This window comes from Myxocyprinus asiaticus, chromosome 8, assembly GCF_019703515.2.
Source record: "Myxocyprinus asiaticus isolate MX2 ecotype Aquarium Trade chromosome 8, UBuf_Myxa_2, whole genome shotgun sequence".
NCBI lineage: Eukaryota > Metazoa > Chordata > Actinopteri > Cypriniformes > Catostomidae > Myxocyprinus > Myxocyprinus asiaticus.
This window is the reverse complement of record NC_059351.1, coordinates 28,069,314-28,085,662: the sequence shown is the minus strand read 5'-3', so window position 1 is coordinate 28,085,662 and position 16,349 is coordinate 28,069,314. Positions and strand designations below refer to the sequence as shown.

Below are 16,349 nucleotides of genomic sequence, written 5' to 3'. Positions count from 1 at the left end.
TCCGTGTCTGTGATCTGATCAGCCAGCTGTTGCAGCGCTGCGCTCACACACGCTTGTGAAGGAATATAAACACACACAAGAATACACAAGGAAAACTCCTGCAGCGAGTAGAAAGGCTTACACATCTGTACACCAACATTCGTTGATGTAAAAACACGTTCCACCGCCTCTTGTTTTCCCCATTAACTCCGTGGTGAAATCCGCTCTGAACAGCTGGAAGCTCGGCAGAGGTAATGCACTGTTCGGAATGGTTTCACTCAGCCAGGTTTCCGTGAAGCACAATGCATCAGAATTTGCAAAGTCCTTATGTTTGCAGGTGAGGAGAAGTAATTCATCAATCATCCCCATCCCAAAGAAACCCAAGATCAAAGACCTTAATGACTACAAACCCATCGCTCTGACGTCTGTGGTCATGAAGTCATTTGAGAGACTGGTGTTGGCCCACCTGAAGGATAACACTGAACCCTTTCTGGATCCCCTGCAGTTTGCCTATCAAGCAAACCGGTTTGTGGATAATGCAGTCAATATGGGACTGCATTACATACTTCAACATCTAGACAGACCAGGGACATTTGCAAGGATACTATTTGTTGACTTCAGTTCGGCTTTTAACACCATCAACCCCACTCTCCTATGGACTAAATTAACCCAGCTCTCTGTTCCTGCCTCTATCTGTCAATGGATCATCAGCTTTTATCTTTCACTCCAGCGATTATTCCACTCCAACGTTTATAATTAAGATTAAAAGGAATCTACTCCTGTGTCTCCTCTGTTCGTTTTCCTCTCCAAGACACCAATGTTACAGTTATTGCCTTTTGAGAGATTTATTTTTTGTTCTGAATATTTTTATTTCATTTCTCATTATCTGTACATTATAATAATTCATATCATGCATAACTATTGGAAAACACATTTTCTTTATTTCTTAGCATTTAATTAACTATATTATTTAGGTTAAATTTATAAAATTACAGGTAAAACAAATGTGGCATCGCAAATTTTGGCATGTATTATTTCTAGCATGTGGTCTATTTCTATCTTTTATAGGGTGACCATATGTCCTCTTTTTCCCAAATATGTCCTCTTTTTGTGGACCTGAAAAAAACGTCCAGCCAGGACTTCAACCTTTAAATGACCAGGATTTGGCTTTGTCTTCATATTGATGTGCTCAATACATTCTGTGTTTTTGATAAGCACATCAATTTTTCTGTGTATATGTGTCCTTATGTGATTATTCTGGCATAGAGCGGCAGAGCGTGCACTCTTTCAAGATACTTTTCTTTTTCACACGTTCTCTCTCTCCCACCCTTGCCTCCCACCCTTGCTCTCCGTGCGCTGTCTGTGTGCGGGAAAGAGATAGATGTGCTCTGCCGCTTTCAATAAGAAACATCAATCGAACATAATGTGGCGGGGTGAGCAAGAGACAGACACAGTGGATGTGGAATCAAGCCTCGGAGAGGCATTTATTGGAAATAATAATAAACATGAAATGTCTATTAAAGGAGAAAATTAAGTGTCCAGGGGTAATGGTGTTCAAAATTAAAGGGGAATCTGGCATCCTTGCGGTGAAACGGGGCTCCATGAAGGGCAGGGAAGTGTCAGTGGAATGGCCCAGGCATGAGCGGGGTCCGACGGCCACACGCACTTCCCTCCTGGGTCCGCGGCATCCTTGGCGGCCTGTCTTCCCAGGCCCACGGCAGGTGAGAGGGGAAGGCGGCCCGGCCTCTAGTCCGTCGACCGCGATGCATGCTGTTCTCCCCATGGAGAAGCGGGTCCGGCAATGCATCTAATTCAGCCGAACCCTCCCTGCTCTGGTCCTGGCTGTGGGAGGATGCCAGCATGTGCACACATGAAGATTTGAAGCCGGATCCCCGAAAAGGTGCGCTCTGCATTTTAACGACAGCGGTGATGAAGCATTATTCACATCATGTGTGCTTCATCCACCACTGTCAGAACAAGGCTTATTAACTATTGAATGCACCTCTTCTCGCTCTCCTGGCCATCTCCTGTCATGAGCCTGGCTGAAGGACGGCCCTAAGAGGCGGGGTGACGATGGCTAGAGGGAGGGGCTGGTCGTTCCGCCACAGTAAGTACACTTTTAAAAGTACGTTCCCCCAACTTTGCAAATTATTAAATAGAGCACCAGACTCACACTTACTATGCAAAGCCATTTTTAACTGAAAATGTTGACTATATAGAGACAACATAGCACGCTAACGGATCCGAAGGAGACCGCTGAGCAATCTGCGTCTCACCCATTTGCATGTAGAAGTGAAGAAAGAAGATTTCTCTTCCCTCTTCAACTGAGTCGACTTCGCTGATTTCTCCGCCAACCCACCGAGAATCAGCCACCGTACCGCCTGCCGACAGCGCGAGGAAACGGCCTCCCGTCATCACCCGAGACTCGAGGCACCGAGTCGGTGTCAAATGACAGACGAACACACATTCTACCCGCGTCCTCACACGACTCAAGTAAGAGGTTTACGTCTGGGCAGAGAATGATTATTATGGTCTGTTATTCTTGTGTATCGAGGCTATTGCTTGTACAGTTTACGGATGGCCGAGTACGCTCATTGCTGCTAATAACACTCAAGGTATTATTGTAACTTACTGTTACCATGAATGAGATTTGCTGTGTTGTCGTCCAACCACATTGGACTGTTTGTACATTTTCGCCATCACGGGTGAGACCGGCACACTGAGTTTATCTATTAAAGAGCCAACGACTGCAGCGGACGGATTATGAGCTGTTCATCCACCACTGTCAGAACGAGGCTTATTAACTACTGAATGCACCTCTTCTCGCTCTCCTGGCCAACTCCCGTCGTGAGCCTGGCTGAAGGACGGCCCTAAGAGGCGGGGTGACGATGACGAGAGGGAGGGGCTGGTCATTCCACCACAGTAAGTACACTTTTAAAAGTACGTTCCCCAACTTTGCAAATTATTAAATAAAGCACCAGACTCTGAGTGATAAAATAACGGTTGCCTTCTCTCCCATGATCGCTAAACCCGGCTTCGGTGCCCTCACTCTGTTCTCTCTATCTCTCGTACGCAATGGAATATTTTTATTTAATCATTCAGTTAATCCATTTTAATGATTGACTAAGCATGTATGCAATATTCAATGATCTAAAAATGACAATGTGTAATCAATGTACTATGAATAACTGCATTATGAATGTTATTCAATATGTTACATATTTAATAATTATTTTATTGATTTACTGATTTAGATGCAGTTTGAAAGTGCAGAACTATGGAAAACAGCTTAGATTGCAGTCTCTCTCTGTTTAAGGCCTTTCTGTGTCAAGGGAAAATGAGTTAATGTGAGAACAGTGCATGATGTGATGCAGACAGTGAGAGTCCATGGGAAACAGGATGAGACAGGATGCATTTGTCAAGCGAATGAGTTGGGAGTTTTAAGGATAAGGCAAACCACCTGTGGCAGCGCACGTACTTCTCCATCTCTCAGGGATGTTTTGTGTGTGACCAATAAACTGAAATAAGGGAAATCATTTAATATAATAATCAAATGAATGCAGAAAGTAATAATTGTTAGTCAGTATAGAATATGTAACTATATAAGGTAATTATAGTGTGTTTTATGCATATATGATAATTATGCTTTTAGGCACCATCAAAGTAAAATGAAGTCATGCAGGATGTCTGGCTAGAGTGATGATGCAAATAGAGGGGCAAAATATTTCACTGGATAATATTATTAGATGACAGTATGGGAAGATTTTTGGATAATCTTTATTAGATGAAAAGAGAACAGAAACTGTATAAAAAAAGCATGTTCTAAAATGTAACTTCAGATGCTCCATGGACCACCTCGGCTTTGTTACTTTGTAAAAAGTCTATTTTTGGAATCAGAACTTTGTGCCTCAGAGAAATCTTTGACTCGACTGTGTAATCTATTCGATGGTTGCTGTGGGGAATATGCCATGACACTGCACACACACACGACCCCTCACAAACATACCTGCACACACATTTGGCGAGCAGATAACTTGGCGATAGAGCCCAGCTTTGTCCTAAGTTATTGTGCCATCGGAGACACGTGTTAAACAGGCAGACGCCATGAACCAGTCCGCCCACATTCGCAGCCACATTCTCTGGCCGGAAACCTCGTATGACGTACTATCCATGAGAGCGATGTCCGCCATTTTGTGCCCTCCTTCTCTCCTTACACACACATGCACACACACACACACCCTCCTCTCATGTACTATAGGCTTATCTGTTACAATATCTAATCATGTTACTGTTTAGTTTGTAGTTGGAAGTCGGAAGTTTATCAACTGCATTGTATTGATTATTAATTGATATTACTGCATCAATAAACTTCGTTATAGTTTAAAGAGAAGTGTTTTGGTATTGTTCTGCATGCATCTGTGTCAAGGGCTGGCAGGGGATGTCAGTGCTCGGATTCAAGCCTTCATTGTTTTCCTTTTGAATGTCGATGTTCTCCGGACGTCGACATTCCTAAGAGAACAATCCTATATTGGGACTGTTATACTGTCTGGTTATTAGTCCCTGATTCCAGGGTGGTGTCCCGGCGATATTAATCCTTATTGATGTTCTATTGATTTTAATAATTATCTTTGATGAATTATCTTTTGTAATAATATTCTATTGAATTTGATAACTGATAGTTATCTTTGATGATTGTTGATTTAAATGATTAAAAAATCATGTTGATTCTAATCAATGTTCTATTGATTTTAATAATTAATGACTATCTTTAATAATGATTAATTATTGCTAATAACCAACTCCACTCCGCTACATTTGAAAGTAGCTTGTAGTGTAGCTAACTACTTTTTCAAATGAGTAGCTTAACTGTAGCTTAACTACTTTAAATTATGAGTAGCTTGTCAAACTACAGTTTCAAAAGTAGCTTCCCCATCACTGCCTCCCAGTAAAATGACTTTAAAAATGTGTTTGACAGACAGGCCTTTGGCACAGCAGAACACTCCACATTAGACTAACTCTGTTTCCTTTGCCATAAATATACAGAGCTCAATCTGCCATTTGGTCATGGTGAGTGCCTTATTTTTGTGATGACAGAGTGCTTTTTAATGGAAAAAGGAAGTCAGAGAGCGAGTGAGACCCGGAGGCAGAAGAGAGATGACATTAGTGGGCCATTATTGAATGTGGTTTCTTCCTTATGATGAGATGCAGATTAAAAATGGATGCCGCAGGCCTGAAGACTGACATAAACGAGACTCTCGCCATCACTCTCTCTGTCAGCTCTCCAAAACGCCTCTAAAAAGCTGGACAATTCTTCAGTTTGGTCTTTCTCTCTTGTTACTGTTAAATAATTCTCAACCGTAACAAGGCAGTAGAAAAACTTCTTAAGCTCTGTCCACACTAATGATTCCATAAGAAAACAGCACAGCACAATTGAGCGCTCTGGCTTGACCACAGTAATGAGTGCTGGCTAAACGGAGGGATTCTCTGGATGACCCATTACCTGGAAGTGCTGCTCCATCACCTGGATCTTCCCATGCTCTGGACACTTTTTCAGAGAACGATCCACATACTGTAACAAAATCTCCACCATCTGAAAAGAGAGAAGATCAGGGGAGGAATTTGTCAAATTGTTTGGGTTCAAAACACTTTCAGTTCAACAAATCAAAGCTGAAACTGATATTCATTCACAAATCAGCACTGCTCAAGGGTTTTATTGGTTGACACATAAAATTTGACTTTTAATTTATTCCATGCACTTGCTGGCCTAACAGGAAATTGTCTGAAATTGTGAAACTTGACTTCAGGAGGTACAACAGTGCCCACATTAATCTCACAAGATTATTACCTTGTCTGCTACCACACCTTTTCTCTTGGCAGGGTCTGCAAACAGACCTGTAACATAAATACCTCACATTAGTTCAGTGTGCCAATCTGCATTTCGTAGTATCATTAGAGCATGCAAATTATTTCTAGCTGTAATTGTATTCATACAGTATTTGAATTGGTAGTTTGAGGATGCAGTCTATCTGTATCTTTTGCTATTTGCCAAACAATTCGCTTTATTTTGGTAGAAAAGTACTACAGCTTTGGTCTCACAAAATAAAAGACTGTACAAATTACCAGAGGACAGGCCTCTGCTTTTCTCCTGACCTCTGGTTTCTCCTTGTATATGCTTCCCCTGGGAGATATTATTGTGGAATAAGTTTCCACTGTTATGCCGACGATACCCAACTTTATATTTCTTCAAAATCTGATGAAATTTCACAATTCTCCAAATTAGCAGCGTGTATCAATGAAATAAAAGATTGGATGGCCAGAAATGTCCTTCTACTCAATTCTGACAAAACAGAGGTAATAATTATTGGACCAAAAACCTCTAAAAACAAGCCACTAAAATATAATTTGACTCTCGATGAATGTACTGTTACATCATCTTCAACAGCGAAGAACTTAGGTGTAATATTTGATACCAATCTGTCCTTTGAAAATCAAATTACCAATGTTTGTAGAACAGCATTCTTCCACCTAAGAAATATTGCTAAATTACGACACATGCTCTCTGTTGCTGATGCCGAAAAACTAATTCATGCGTTCATGACCTCAAGACTAGATTGTTGTAATGCATTACTGGGAGGATGTCCAGCAAGATCAATAAATAAACGTAAATTTTACTTCAATAACTCTGCAATAAATTGAATGGCATCTATGCTAATATTATTCTATTTGTTTCCCTGTCTCAACCTCGGGACTACTATCCTGAGGTCTCCAGAACCGGCTGGATCCAGTTCCATTCCTGCTTCGTGTTGGACTCCACTGCTACATGTCTCTGAGTGACGATGACTAACAGCAGCCGGTGCCAGCCAAACATCACTTCAGTCTATTACAATGGACTTCAGAGGATGAACTGATGCCAACTCCAACCATAAGACATGGGATACTTCATATGCCATTGCCTGAACCTTGGATTTAGGATAGACCTCAATGAAACTTTAGGCCGGTTGAATTGCGATGCACCTAACTGATCTCTGCCTGCATCACCTTGGTCTAATGAGGGACTACACTCTTGAAATGGAATACATAGACTATCAACTAACTGCCAACAAAACCCATCATCAGCCAACTAACAAGGACAACTGCATCTATGTGAACTTCTGCAGTTAATCCAGGATGGACTTCAGTCATTAATCTTACAGTTCATACAAAATCTTTGTTTAAACACTGACCTTTAACACTTGCTTAGTTTAATAATTTTAAACCATGACTTGCACTATACATAAGTAATATTGGCATTATATTCATGATGTTAGCCAGAGGGGAACTGGCCCCCACAGTGAGCCTGGTTTCTCCCAAGTTATTTTTCTCCATTAACCAACATCTTATGGAGTTTTGTGTTCCTTGCCACAGTCGCCTTCGGCTTGCTCACTGGGGTTCTAAATACAATTATTATTTAATTACTTATTTTTAAACACAATTCACAACCTTATTTTATCAAACTACTGTAAGGGGGGAGTCACCCACTGGTCCAAGGATGGTATCCAATGGTGTGGCTGAAGGTCTCCTGCGTGTTCTGTCTTATCGTGCACGACATTAAATAATACTTAGATTATTTGATTTGACTTCCATGTTTTATTAATCTTATCATTAATTATTTTCTTTATTTCATCTGACTCCAAATATGAAAAAACCTTGTTGATGTATCTATGAATTTTAGTAATTCTCTCTTCTAGACTGCATTTGTTATTTCAATGTTATTTGGGTCCTGTGCCGGCCGGACACAGGTCCTTTAACTACAAATTCATCAGTTTCAGATATTAGTAAGTTTTAGACTAAGTCCTTATAGATTCTCTGCTTTATCCGTTTAGTCTGATTTGGCTAAGTTCATATAGATTCTCGACTCACCGTTTAGCCCCAGTCAATTAAGTTCTGTTTTACTGATTTTCGGTCCTACTCTTAGTATTCCCGTTTAATTCAACTTGGCTAAGTTCTATTATAAATTCTCGGTTCGCCGTTTAGCCTTTTAGTACATACTTAACTAATGGGTTACATCTGAAGTAGCTTAGTTAAGCCAACTCTGACCATAGATTTGTAGTTAATATGAAATATACTAGAAAACAGTCCTTCAGAATGAATCATAATAACAATTTATTTACCAGGTAATATTAATACATTCAAACAATCCAATTAAAATAACAAATCAAACTCAAAGCTATCAGTGAACCAAGCATAATAATAAAATTAAAGTTGCATTCCATTCAAACATTTAACAAACATAAGAAATTCAAATTGCAATTACCTGGTAGAGAAAAAACTACACACAATGTTTACGTGTGGATCATCTGGCTACAGAGACCCTGATTCCTTTGTCATCTCTCCTTAAATACCAAAACGATTCTATTGTTATTTCAGATGTGTGTTTGATGTTATCCAGGATTTGGTTTACAATTTAGGGGTATGAAGGTAGACCTCTGAAATTTGTGATTGAGTGTTTGATTGATGTTTACAAAGAATGCACCTAATCTGCATCTAGTCTGGGAGAGACCTGGGAGGGGGCATGCCCCTGAAAGAATACAGTATTTTACTAAGTTCTTAAATCTTACTTGTGATTTGACTTTGCTAAAAGGGAATGAGACCGTTTTACCAGTTGCACTGAGACCTCTTGAATGATACCAAACATGTATGACCTTTTACATTACAGAACAGGATATGTCATAACTTAGTTTTTGGTGTAATTAAAGTGATCTGAGGTAAGAGAGAGCAGATGTGAGTGTGATTTGCATTTTATGGTCCCCAATCAGTGGGGGGTGTTTTCTCAGGTGGAGATGCTCCTCTGTGTGAGAGTTTTATGACGTTGGTTCTCTCAGAGTTCTTTGACTTTCCCGGAAGTGATTCAAAAATTTTGTGCCAGTCTTACACTACACAATAATGACTCTAAGACATTGTAGATATTACAGTTTCATTTTCTGTTAATGCATGATTTTCTGTAAAGCTGCTTTGAAACTATGTGTGTTGTGAAAGGTGCTATACAAATAAAAATGACTTGACCTTTGTAAAACTAAATTAAAATGTCTGAAAGCTGTAAACATTTTCCAAGAAGTAACAGAGTTTTCTGTCACAGAAACATTTGCATTCATAAATCAAACAAAGAAGTTTAAAATGGCTGAATGGACAGCAAACAGTTGGACTGACCTAGCACAGCTTTTGCAGTGCCCTCATGGAAGCACCAGGCCAGAGACAGAGCCTCCATGAACTTCTCCTGCTTCAGCAGATGGTCCACATGCTGCAGGACACCAAAACCAGTGTCACTCATCTTCAGCATGCTAATCATGCCAATAATATAATTACAATGACGTGTCAGAAAACAATGCCTTACCTCACGCCAGTTCCTCAGTGTCATGATATGCACAGACTATGGAAAAAAAACACAATGATTAACCAAGACATCAAAGGGTGTTTCTTCAACTATTAGCACTTTTTTGCCCCAGGGGTTTAAATAAAAACTCAGAGACCTTTTAAGGTCACATCAAAACTGTCTTGGAAACTTTTTACCATATTTTCATCATTTATTTTTGCTCCTTTTCAAATACGTTTTGACATTTGACCCAGTCCTAGTCTTTAAAGGTAAAACATTTTAAAAAGTTACAACAAAATTAATAATTACACTTTGAAAATATGATAATCTAATGTGGGACACATGGTGTGAAAAAGAAAGGTAAATATCATTGGGAATTTTTGTGTAATTTCCAATTAAGCTGTAATTTTGATTGTCATTATGCAAAAAGTCTCACAATATTTATTTGTATTTAGGACACAAAAAACGCTAATTATGAAACTAGCAAGATGAACAAGTCTGCTATTGTATTTATAAAAAAAAAAAAAAAAAAAAAAACCCTTTCAACACAGAATGCTGCCAAACACAATACATACTTTGAGATGTGGTGGAAATTACATTGTGGTGGAAAGTTCATGACATTTCAGAAAAAATTATAATTTGTGATGCATGGACATTATTAGCAGACACATTAAATAAACTACTTACTGTGATAAATAAAATACTATGTGTGAAAAGTGTGTTTTAACATAGTCCACAACATCAAAACTGCCCATAGTTGAAGAAATATTTATTTGCCACGTATAAACCAAGGCTGTGTCTGAATATCCATACTTCCCTAATATATAGTGTGCCAAAAATAGTGTTCATGAAGCAGTAAGCGAGAAATACCCGGATGACCTACTACTGTGAGATTCTGAAGTGCGGATCGACTGGACACTTAACGATCCCATAATCCCTTGGGAGCTGAGGCGACGTCACGTTCAAAGTGCTGGATTTAAAAGAATGGTGGTGAACCACGAATCGGATGGCTCTTCTCAACAGTAAGTGCTATTTTTACCAAGATAATTGTTCCTTGCACTTAAATTGAGCTTTTTTAACAAAACCAGAACAGATAATTTTCACGGTTGTTGTTCTTACATCATATATGTGGGTCACGGGTTAATGCCCATGTCCCCGGATGAAGTATGTCCAAAAACAGTACATACTGTGACAGTACGCAGTTTCGGACACAGAGCAAATGTACTAATAAAGCAGAAAATTAGCCTCATTCATACAATGGAGTACACATTAGGTGTTTATTCCAGTAATGTCTAAGCTATTTAATAATTACCACTTGGAAGAAGTGATACAGGACACAAGAATCAGTGTGACCTCCCAGAGCTGGCACACTATCATGTATAATGGATTACCCCTGGGCAATTTTAATGCAATCATTCTTTCTTGTCCCTCCCTCCAGCTACCCCTCTCTCCATCACTATCTCTCCCCTTCCCTCCCTCTGGCTGCAGGTAACAAAAAGTTCAGCGAGGACAGCTCAGAGAGCAGACCTTAATGAATATTCAGAGTATGCGTGATGCCTGATTAGCATAATAGCACTTGAGCATGCCAGAGCTCAGCCAGAGGGGCGCTGGAGGAGTCAGTCAGCCAAAATTACAGCTGAACACACTCCGTCAAGCTCCAATGCAAGGATATAACAAAATATTAAAGATTGGGGGAACCACAGAATCTGCACCCACAGAAATCAACAGAATTGGAATGCCTGTCATTCACTAAATTCAACTAATTCTCAGACCCTTGTTTTTTTTTTATATATATATATAAACTATATAGAGTACTACACCCTTATTGGTGTCCGAAAGCATAAATAAATCAGCCCTTTTATATATACTGTATATATAAAAGGGCTGATTTATTTATGCTTTCGGACACCAATAAGGGTGTAGTACTCTCCTTATTATACATTTTACCATGTTTAAACCTTTTCTACACAATTATTCAGATTTTTCCCACAGAATCAGGCCAAAAAAAAAATGCTAAAGAAGTCTGCGGATTCCATCGGGGCCTGCTGATTGACCAAGTATCTGAAAACTGTGAGGGGTGGATGGGCATCCTCTTCGAAGTCTTTGGTGGTTATGGCCCTGAATGCAATGAGGTGATGCTGCAATGTGCTTGTTTGTTAGCTTGTGTTCAGTGTTATCATGATGGTAGCCTTACCTTTGTTCCCAGATAGATAATCTGGCTTGCATAGCTGCACACAGACTGGTAACAAGCCCTCTCTCCAACTAGAGCCTGAAGATGAACAGAGGAAGACTGCTTTTTTTTTGTCCTCCCATTTTTATACATATAACACAAACTCACCTGTCTCTATATACCAATCACTTTGAGAAAATCTAGAGGAAATTTACCGGTAGAAAGAAACCTGACATTTCATGTATTAGCCACAGAGCCTCTGGCATTTGGTTGTCTGTCTTTACGTCTGATGTATATTGTATAAGATGGCTAGAGCTGGTGGAATCCAACAATTCTCATTGGTTGACTGCAAATGGACCCTTCCTGTCTAAGTTGGTTGTTCTTGGCCAGAATAAGCTACAATTTGCACAAGACTAAATCTTTGGTGTGTGTTTCTATCATGATCTTGGTCCTCACCAGTGCTTGGCTGATATTTCCTCCGGTGGCGAGGGATTTAAAATGGCTGCTATTGTAAACCAGCTGCAGCTTGGCTACGTCCACTGTCTCCAGCTCCTCCTGACTGGGTCTGTCCTCCACACGCAGCTTCTCTGTGATGTCCATTAACACCAATGTACGGGGGTTTATCCACTGTACAGTGAACAGAGAAAGAGAACAAGAGAGAGGGACATAAAACTGTACATTCCCATTCAAGACCAAACAGAAATGACTGACAAAGCATAGTGAGGGTCTGACTCACGCTTAGACTGATGAGGTCACAGCTGAGTTGGAGTTGTCGCTGTCTGATGACATGGATGGTCCCGGATTCATCCTTTTTAACCTAAGCAGACACAAGAGAGTGGGCTGAATATTAAGCTATTCTGTTTAAGCTTTATTTACTTTACACTCTATAAAAAAAAGTGTTATTCAAACACACCAGCAGGAAGTGGATGCCGTCTCCTCTGCAGAAGGCCAGAACAGGGTTGATTGCTTTCTGCACTGCCACAAACTGCCAAGCCAACAAGGGGACACTGGCAGGATCCGTCTGCATTCAAATAGCATTTAAACAATTATAAGATGTTTAGAAATTCAATGATGAAAGTTCAGACCAAAGACCATGTTTAACACTTGTTCTGACAATAGGGTGAATCTGACAAAACCTGTCAAGAACATGCCCAGGTCACAATTAGATTGTCATTGCTGTAATCCAATATTGTTTTACTGTATTATAGTGTGACCACCTTTGCCTTTAACACAGCACCAATTCTCCTAGGTACACCTGGACACAGTTTTTCTTGGTTGTTGTCAGATAGGATGTTCCAAGCTTCTTGGAGAATTCACCACAGTTCTTCTATCTATTTAGGCTGTCTCAATTGCTTCTGTCTCTTTATGTCATCTCAAACTGACATGATGTTCAGTGGGGTGCTTTGTGGGGGCCATGACATCTGTTGCAGGGCTCCCTGTTCTTCTATTCTAATCTTTTCTATTTGCAAAAGTAATGTTTGGGAGTCTAACATTTATATTTCCTACTGACACACTAAAGCTGAAGATATAAATAACCATCTTAAGACAAATGCTTTTGTGAAACTTCTTATGTGCCTAAGACTTTTACACAGTACTGAATATACTGTAATTAAATTACTTTTTTATTTATTAAAATCAACATAAATAGCAGTAGATCAAACACCACCATGATGTATAAAGTTGATCACTTGATCAATACAGAATTTGTTTTTCCATTATTGTAATGAGAATTAGGGGTTTGTTTAATTGTCATGGAAATTATGTTATAAAAATAAGCTTCATTTTCTATATGCAAAATCTAATATTTTTTGTGTTAATAATATATATATATATATATATATATATATATATATATATATATATATATATATATATATATATACACACACACACCCTGATAAGCCACAACATTAAAACCACCTGCCTAATATTGTGTATATTATTGCTGACAAAATAGCGCCACAGCATAAAAATCCCAGGGTCAGCAGTTACAAAAATACTCAAACCAGCCCGTCTGGCACCAACAATCATCCATGCGATTATCTAATCAGCCAATCGTGTGGCAGCAGTGCAGTGCATAAAATCACACAGATACGGGTCAGGAGCTTCAGTTAATGTTCACATCAAACATAAAAAAATGGACCGTGACATGATTGTTGGTGCCAGATGGGCTGGTTTGAATATTTCTGTAACTGCTGATCTCCTGGGAGTTTCATGTCCAACAGTCTCTAGAATTTACTCAGAATGGTGCCAAAAACAAAAAACATCCAGTGAGCGGCAGTTCTGTGGACAGAAATGCCTTGTTGATGAGAGAGGTCAATGGAGAATGGCCAGACTGGTTCGAACTGACAAAGTCTACGGTAACTCAGATAACTGCTCTATGCAATTGTGGTGGCACTCTTTTGGCGGCATGAGGGGGAACTACACAATATTAGGCAGATGGTTTTAATGCTGTGGCTGATCGGTGTATGTATATGTGTGTATATATAATATATATACACACACATACACTACCGTTCAAAAGTTTGGGGTCACTTGCTTGAAATGTTTCTCATGATCTTAAAAATCTTTTGATCTGAAAAAATATAATTGTGCCAACATATTAATTTATTTAATTACAAAACAAATATTTTATTTAAAACTTTGTTTTAATAAAAATAAATTAAAAAATAATTTATTCAGAATAATTAAGAAAAACAGCCACTAAGTGCCCAGGATATAGATGGGAACTCCTTCAATACTGTTTAAAAAGCATCCCAGGGTGATACCTCAAGAAGTTAGTTGAGAAAATGCCAAGAGTACATTTCTGCAAAATCTAGGCAAAGTGTGGCCACACTGAAGATGCTAAAATATAACATAATTTTGATTTATTTTTGATTTTTTTAGTCACAACATAATTCCCATAGTTCCATTTCTATTATTCCATAGTTGTTGACTTTACTATTATTCTAAAAAGTGAAAAAAAATAAAAATAAAAATAATAAAGAATGAGTAAGTGGGGGGCCTGGGTAGCTCAGTGGTAAAAGATGCTGGCTATCACCCCTGGAGTTCACTAGTGCTGAGTGACTCCAGCCAGGTCTTCTAAGCAACCAAATTGGCCCGATTGCCAGGGAGGGTAGAGTCACATGGGGTAACCTCCTTGTGGTCGCTATAATGTGGTTCGCTCTCAGTGGGGCGTGTGGTGAGTTAAGCGTGGATGCCGTGAAGCCTCCATATGCGCTATGTCTCCGTGGCAACATGCTCAACAAGCTACGCGATAAGATGCGCGGGTTGGCGGTCTCAGACGCGGAGGCAGCTGGGATTCATCCTCTGCCACCTGGGCTGAGGCGAATCACTACGCGACCACGAGGACTTAAAAGCGCATTGGGAACTGGGCATTCCAAATTGGGTGAAAAAGGGGAAAAAATCCACACACAAAAAAAAATAAAAAATAAATATGAGTAAGTGACCCTAAACATTTGAACGGTAGTGTATACAGTTGAAGTCAGAAGTTAACATACACTTAGGTTGAAGTCATTAAAACTATTTGTAAACTTAACTTTGAAGTAGTAACTAAGACACAGTTTTGAATAATTAACTAAGACAACTAATGCATCTTTTCCCTTGAGGGTTGTTCCATTTCTCTCAATGTAGAGCTTGACTACATAAAAACAAAAAGAAAGCACACTTAACTACCCTCAACTAATTTGCAGCTGTACACTGAATACCACCTGTGTTCCCTTAATATTCAATACATTTATACAGATGAATATGGCACCTTCAGCCATTTGGAAATTGCTCCCAAGGATGAACCAGACTTGTGGAGGTACACAATTTTTTTTTATGAGGTCTTGGCTGATTTCTTTTGATTTTCCCATTATGTCATCAAAGAGGCACTGAGTTTGAAGGTAGGCCTTAAAATACATCCAGATGTACACGTCCAATTCAGTACACCTCCTATCAGAAGCTAATTGTCTAAAGGCTTGACATCATTTTCTGGAATTTTCCAAGCTGCTTAAAGTTTTTTTTTTTAATTACTATTATTTTGAGGTGAAAAGTGAGCTGGACATGTTCTTTAGATTGACCAATAGCAGTATGTTCTTATTGTCAGAACACACCAGCAGAAATAATTGCCACATAGTCAATCCTAAATGTTTGTAGACATGTCAAAAATCAAATCACAACTCAAATCAGTCATTTGATGAGTTAACTGAAAGGTATTTGCTTGGTTATGAACAGCTGGCACATGTCTTGTGAGGTAAATTAATTCAATTAAGTTACCTTTTATTTGAAGAGAACAACCTCCACACAGACATAAATGAGACGATAGACCAGACAATAAATCATAAATGTGTAATTTTCCCAGGTTTGCTACAATCTTAGAAGGTGGTTTGCTTTATTTTGAAGAAAGCATAACAAGGTGCATAAAGAAAGAATTGGGAGCTGACACTGACATTAGTTTCATGGAGAACACTGCAGAGTAAATTAATGACAATGAAGAGAGATGGAAACAGAGAGATAGTTGGACATCTTACTAGAAGAAGTGGGATGGTCGTGAGAGAGAAAGAAAGAGAGACTATAAATCATTGCTAAATGCAAATAATTAAAAACTAAGCATATACAGTTGTGCACAGTTAATATAGCAATGAAAATATGCTTATTAACTTTTAAAAGGGAGGAGAAAATGCTTCCCATTCCTTTTGATGTTGAATTCAAAAGCCGGACATCCAATCAAACTCTTTGGCACAAATTCAGCGGTCACTTGATATAGGCCAGCCAAATTAAGCAGATGCCAACATGGGCAAAATTACGCAAGGTACAAGAACATTTGACCCAGACTACAATAAATATCTGTTCACTTGCAGCAAGGAA

At 39.1% G+C, this 16,349-nt stretch overlaps 1 protein-coding gene across 1 annotated transcript in view; it reads right to left on the bottom strand.

The window, feature by feature from the left end:
* LOC127444744 (vacuolar protein sorting-associated protein 8 homolog) overlaps positions 1-16,349 on the bottom strand; it is an 84,208-nt gene that overhangs the window by 54,092 nt on the left and 13,767 nt on the right. The window contains 8 exon segments of the mRNA XM_051704306.1: positions 5,480-5,569; positions 5,825-5,871; positions 9,166-9,256; positions 9,350-9,385; positions 11,523-11,597; positions 11,955-12,125; positions 12,235-12,315; positions 12,412-12,519. Coding sequence (XP_051560266.1) covers positions 5,480-5,569; positions 5,825-5,871; positions 9,166-9,256; positions 9,350-9,385; positions 11,523-11,597; positions 11,955-12,125; positions 12,235-12,315; positions 12,412-12,519 — 699 coding nt within the window.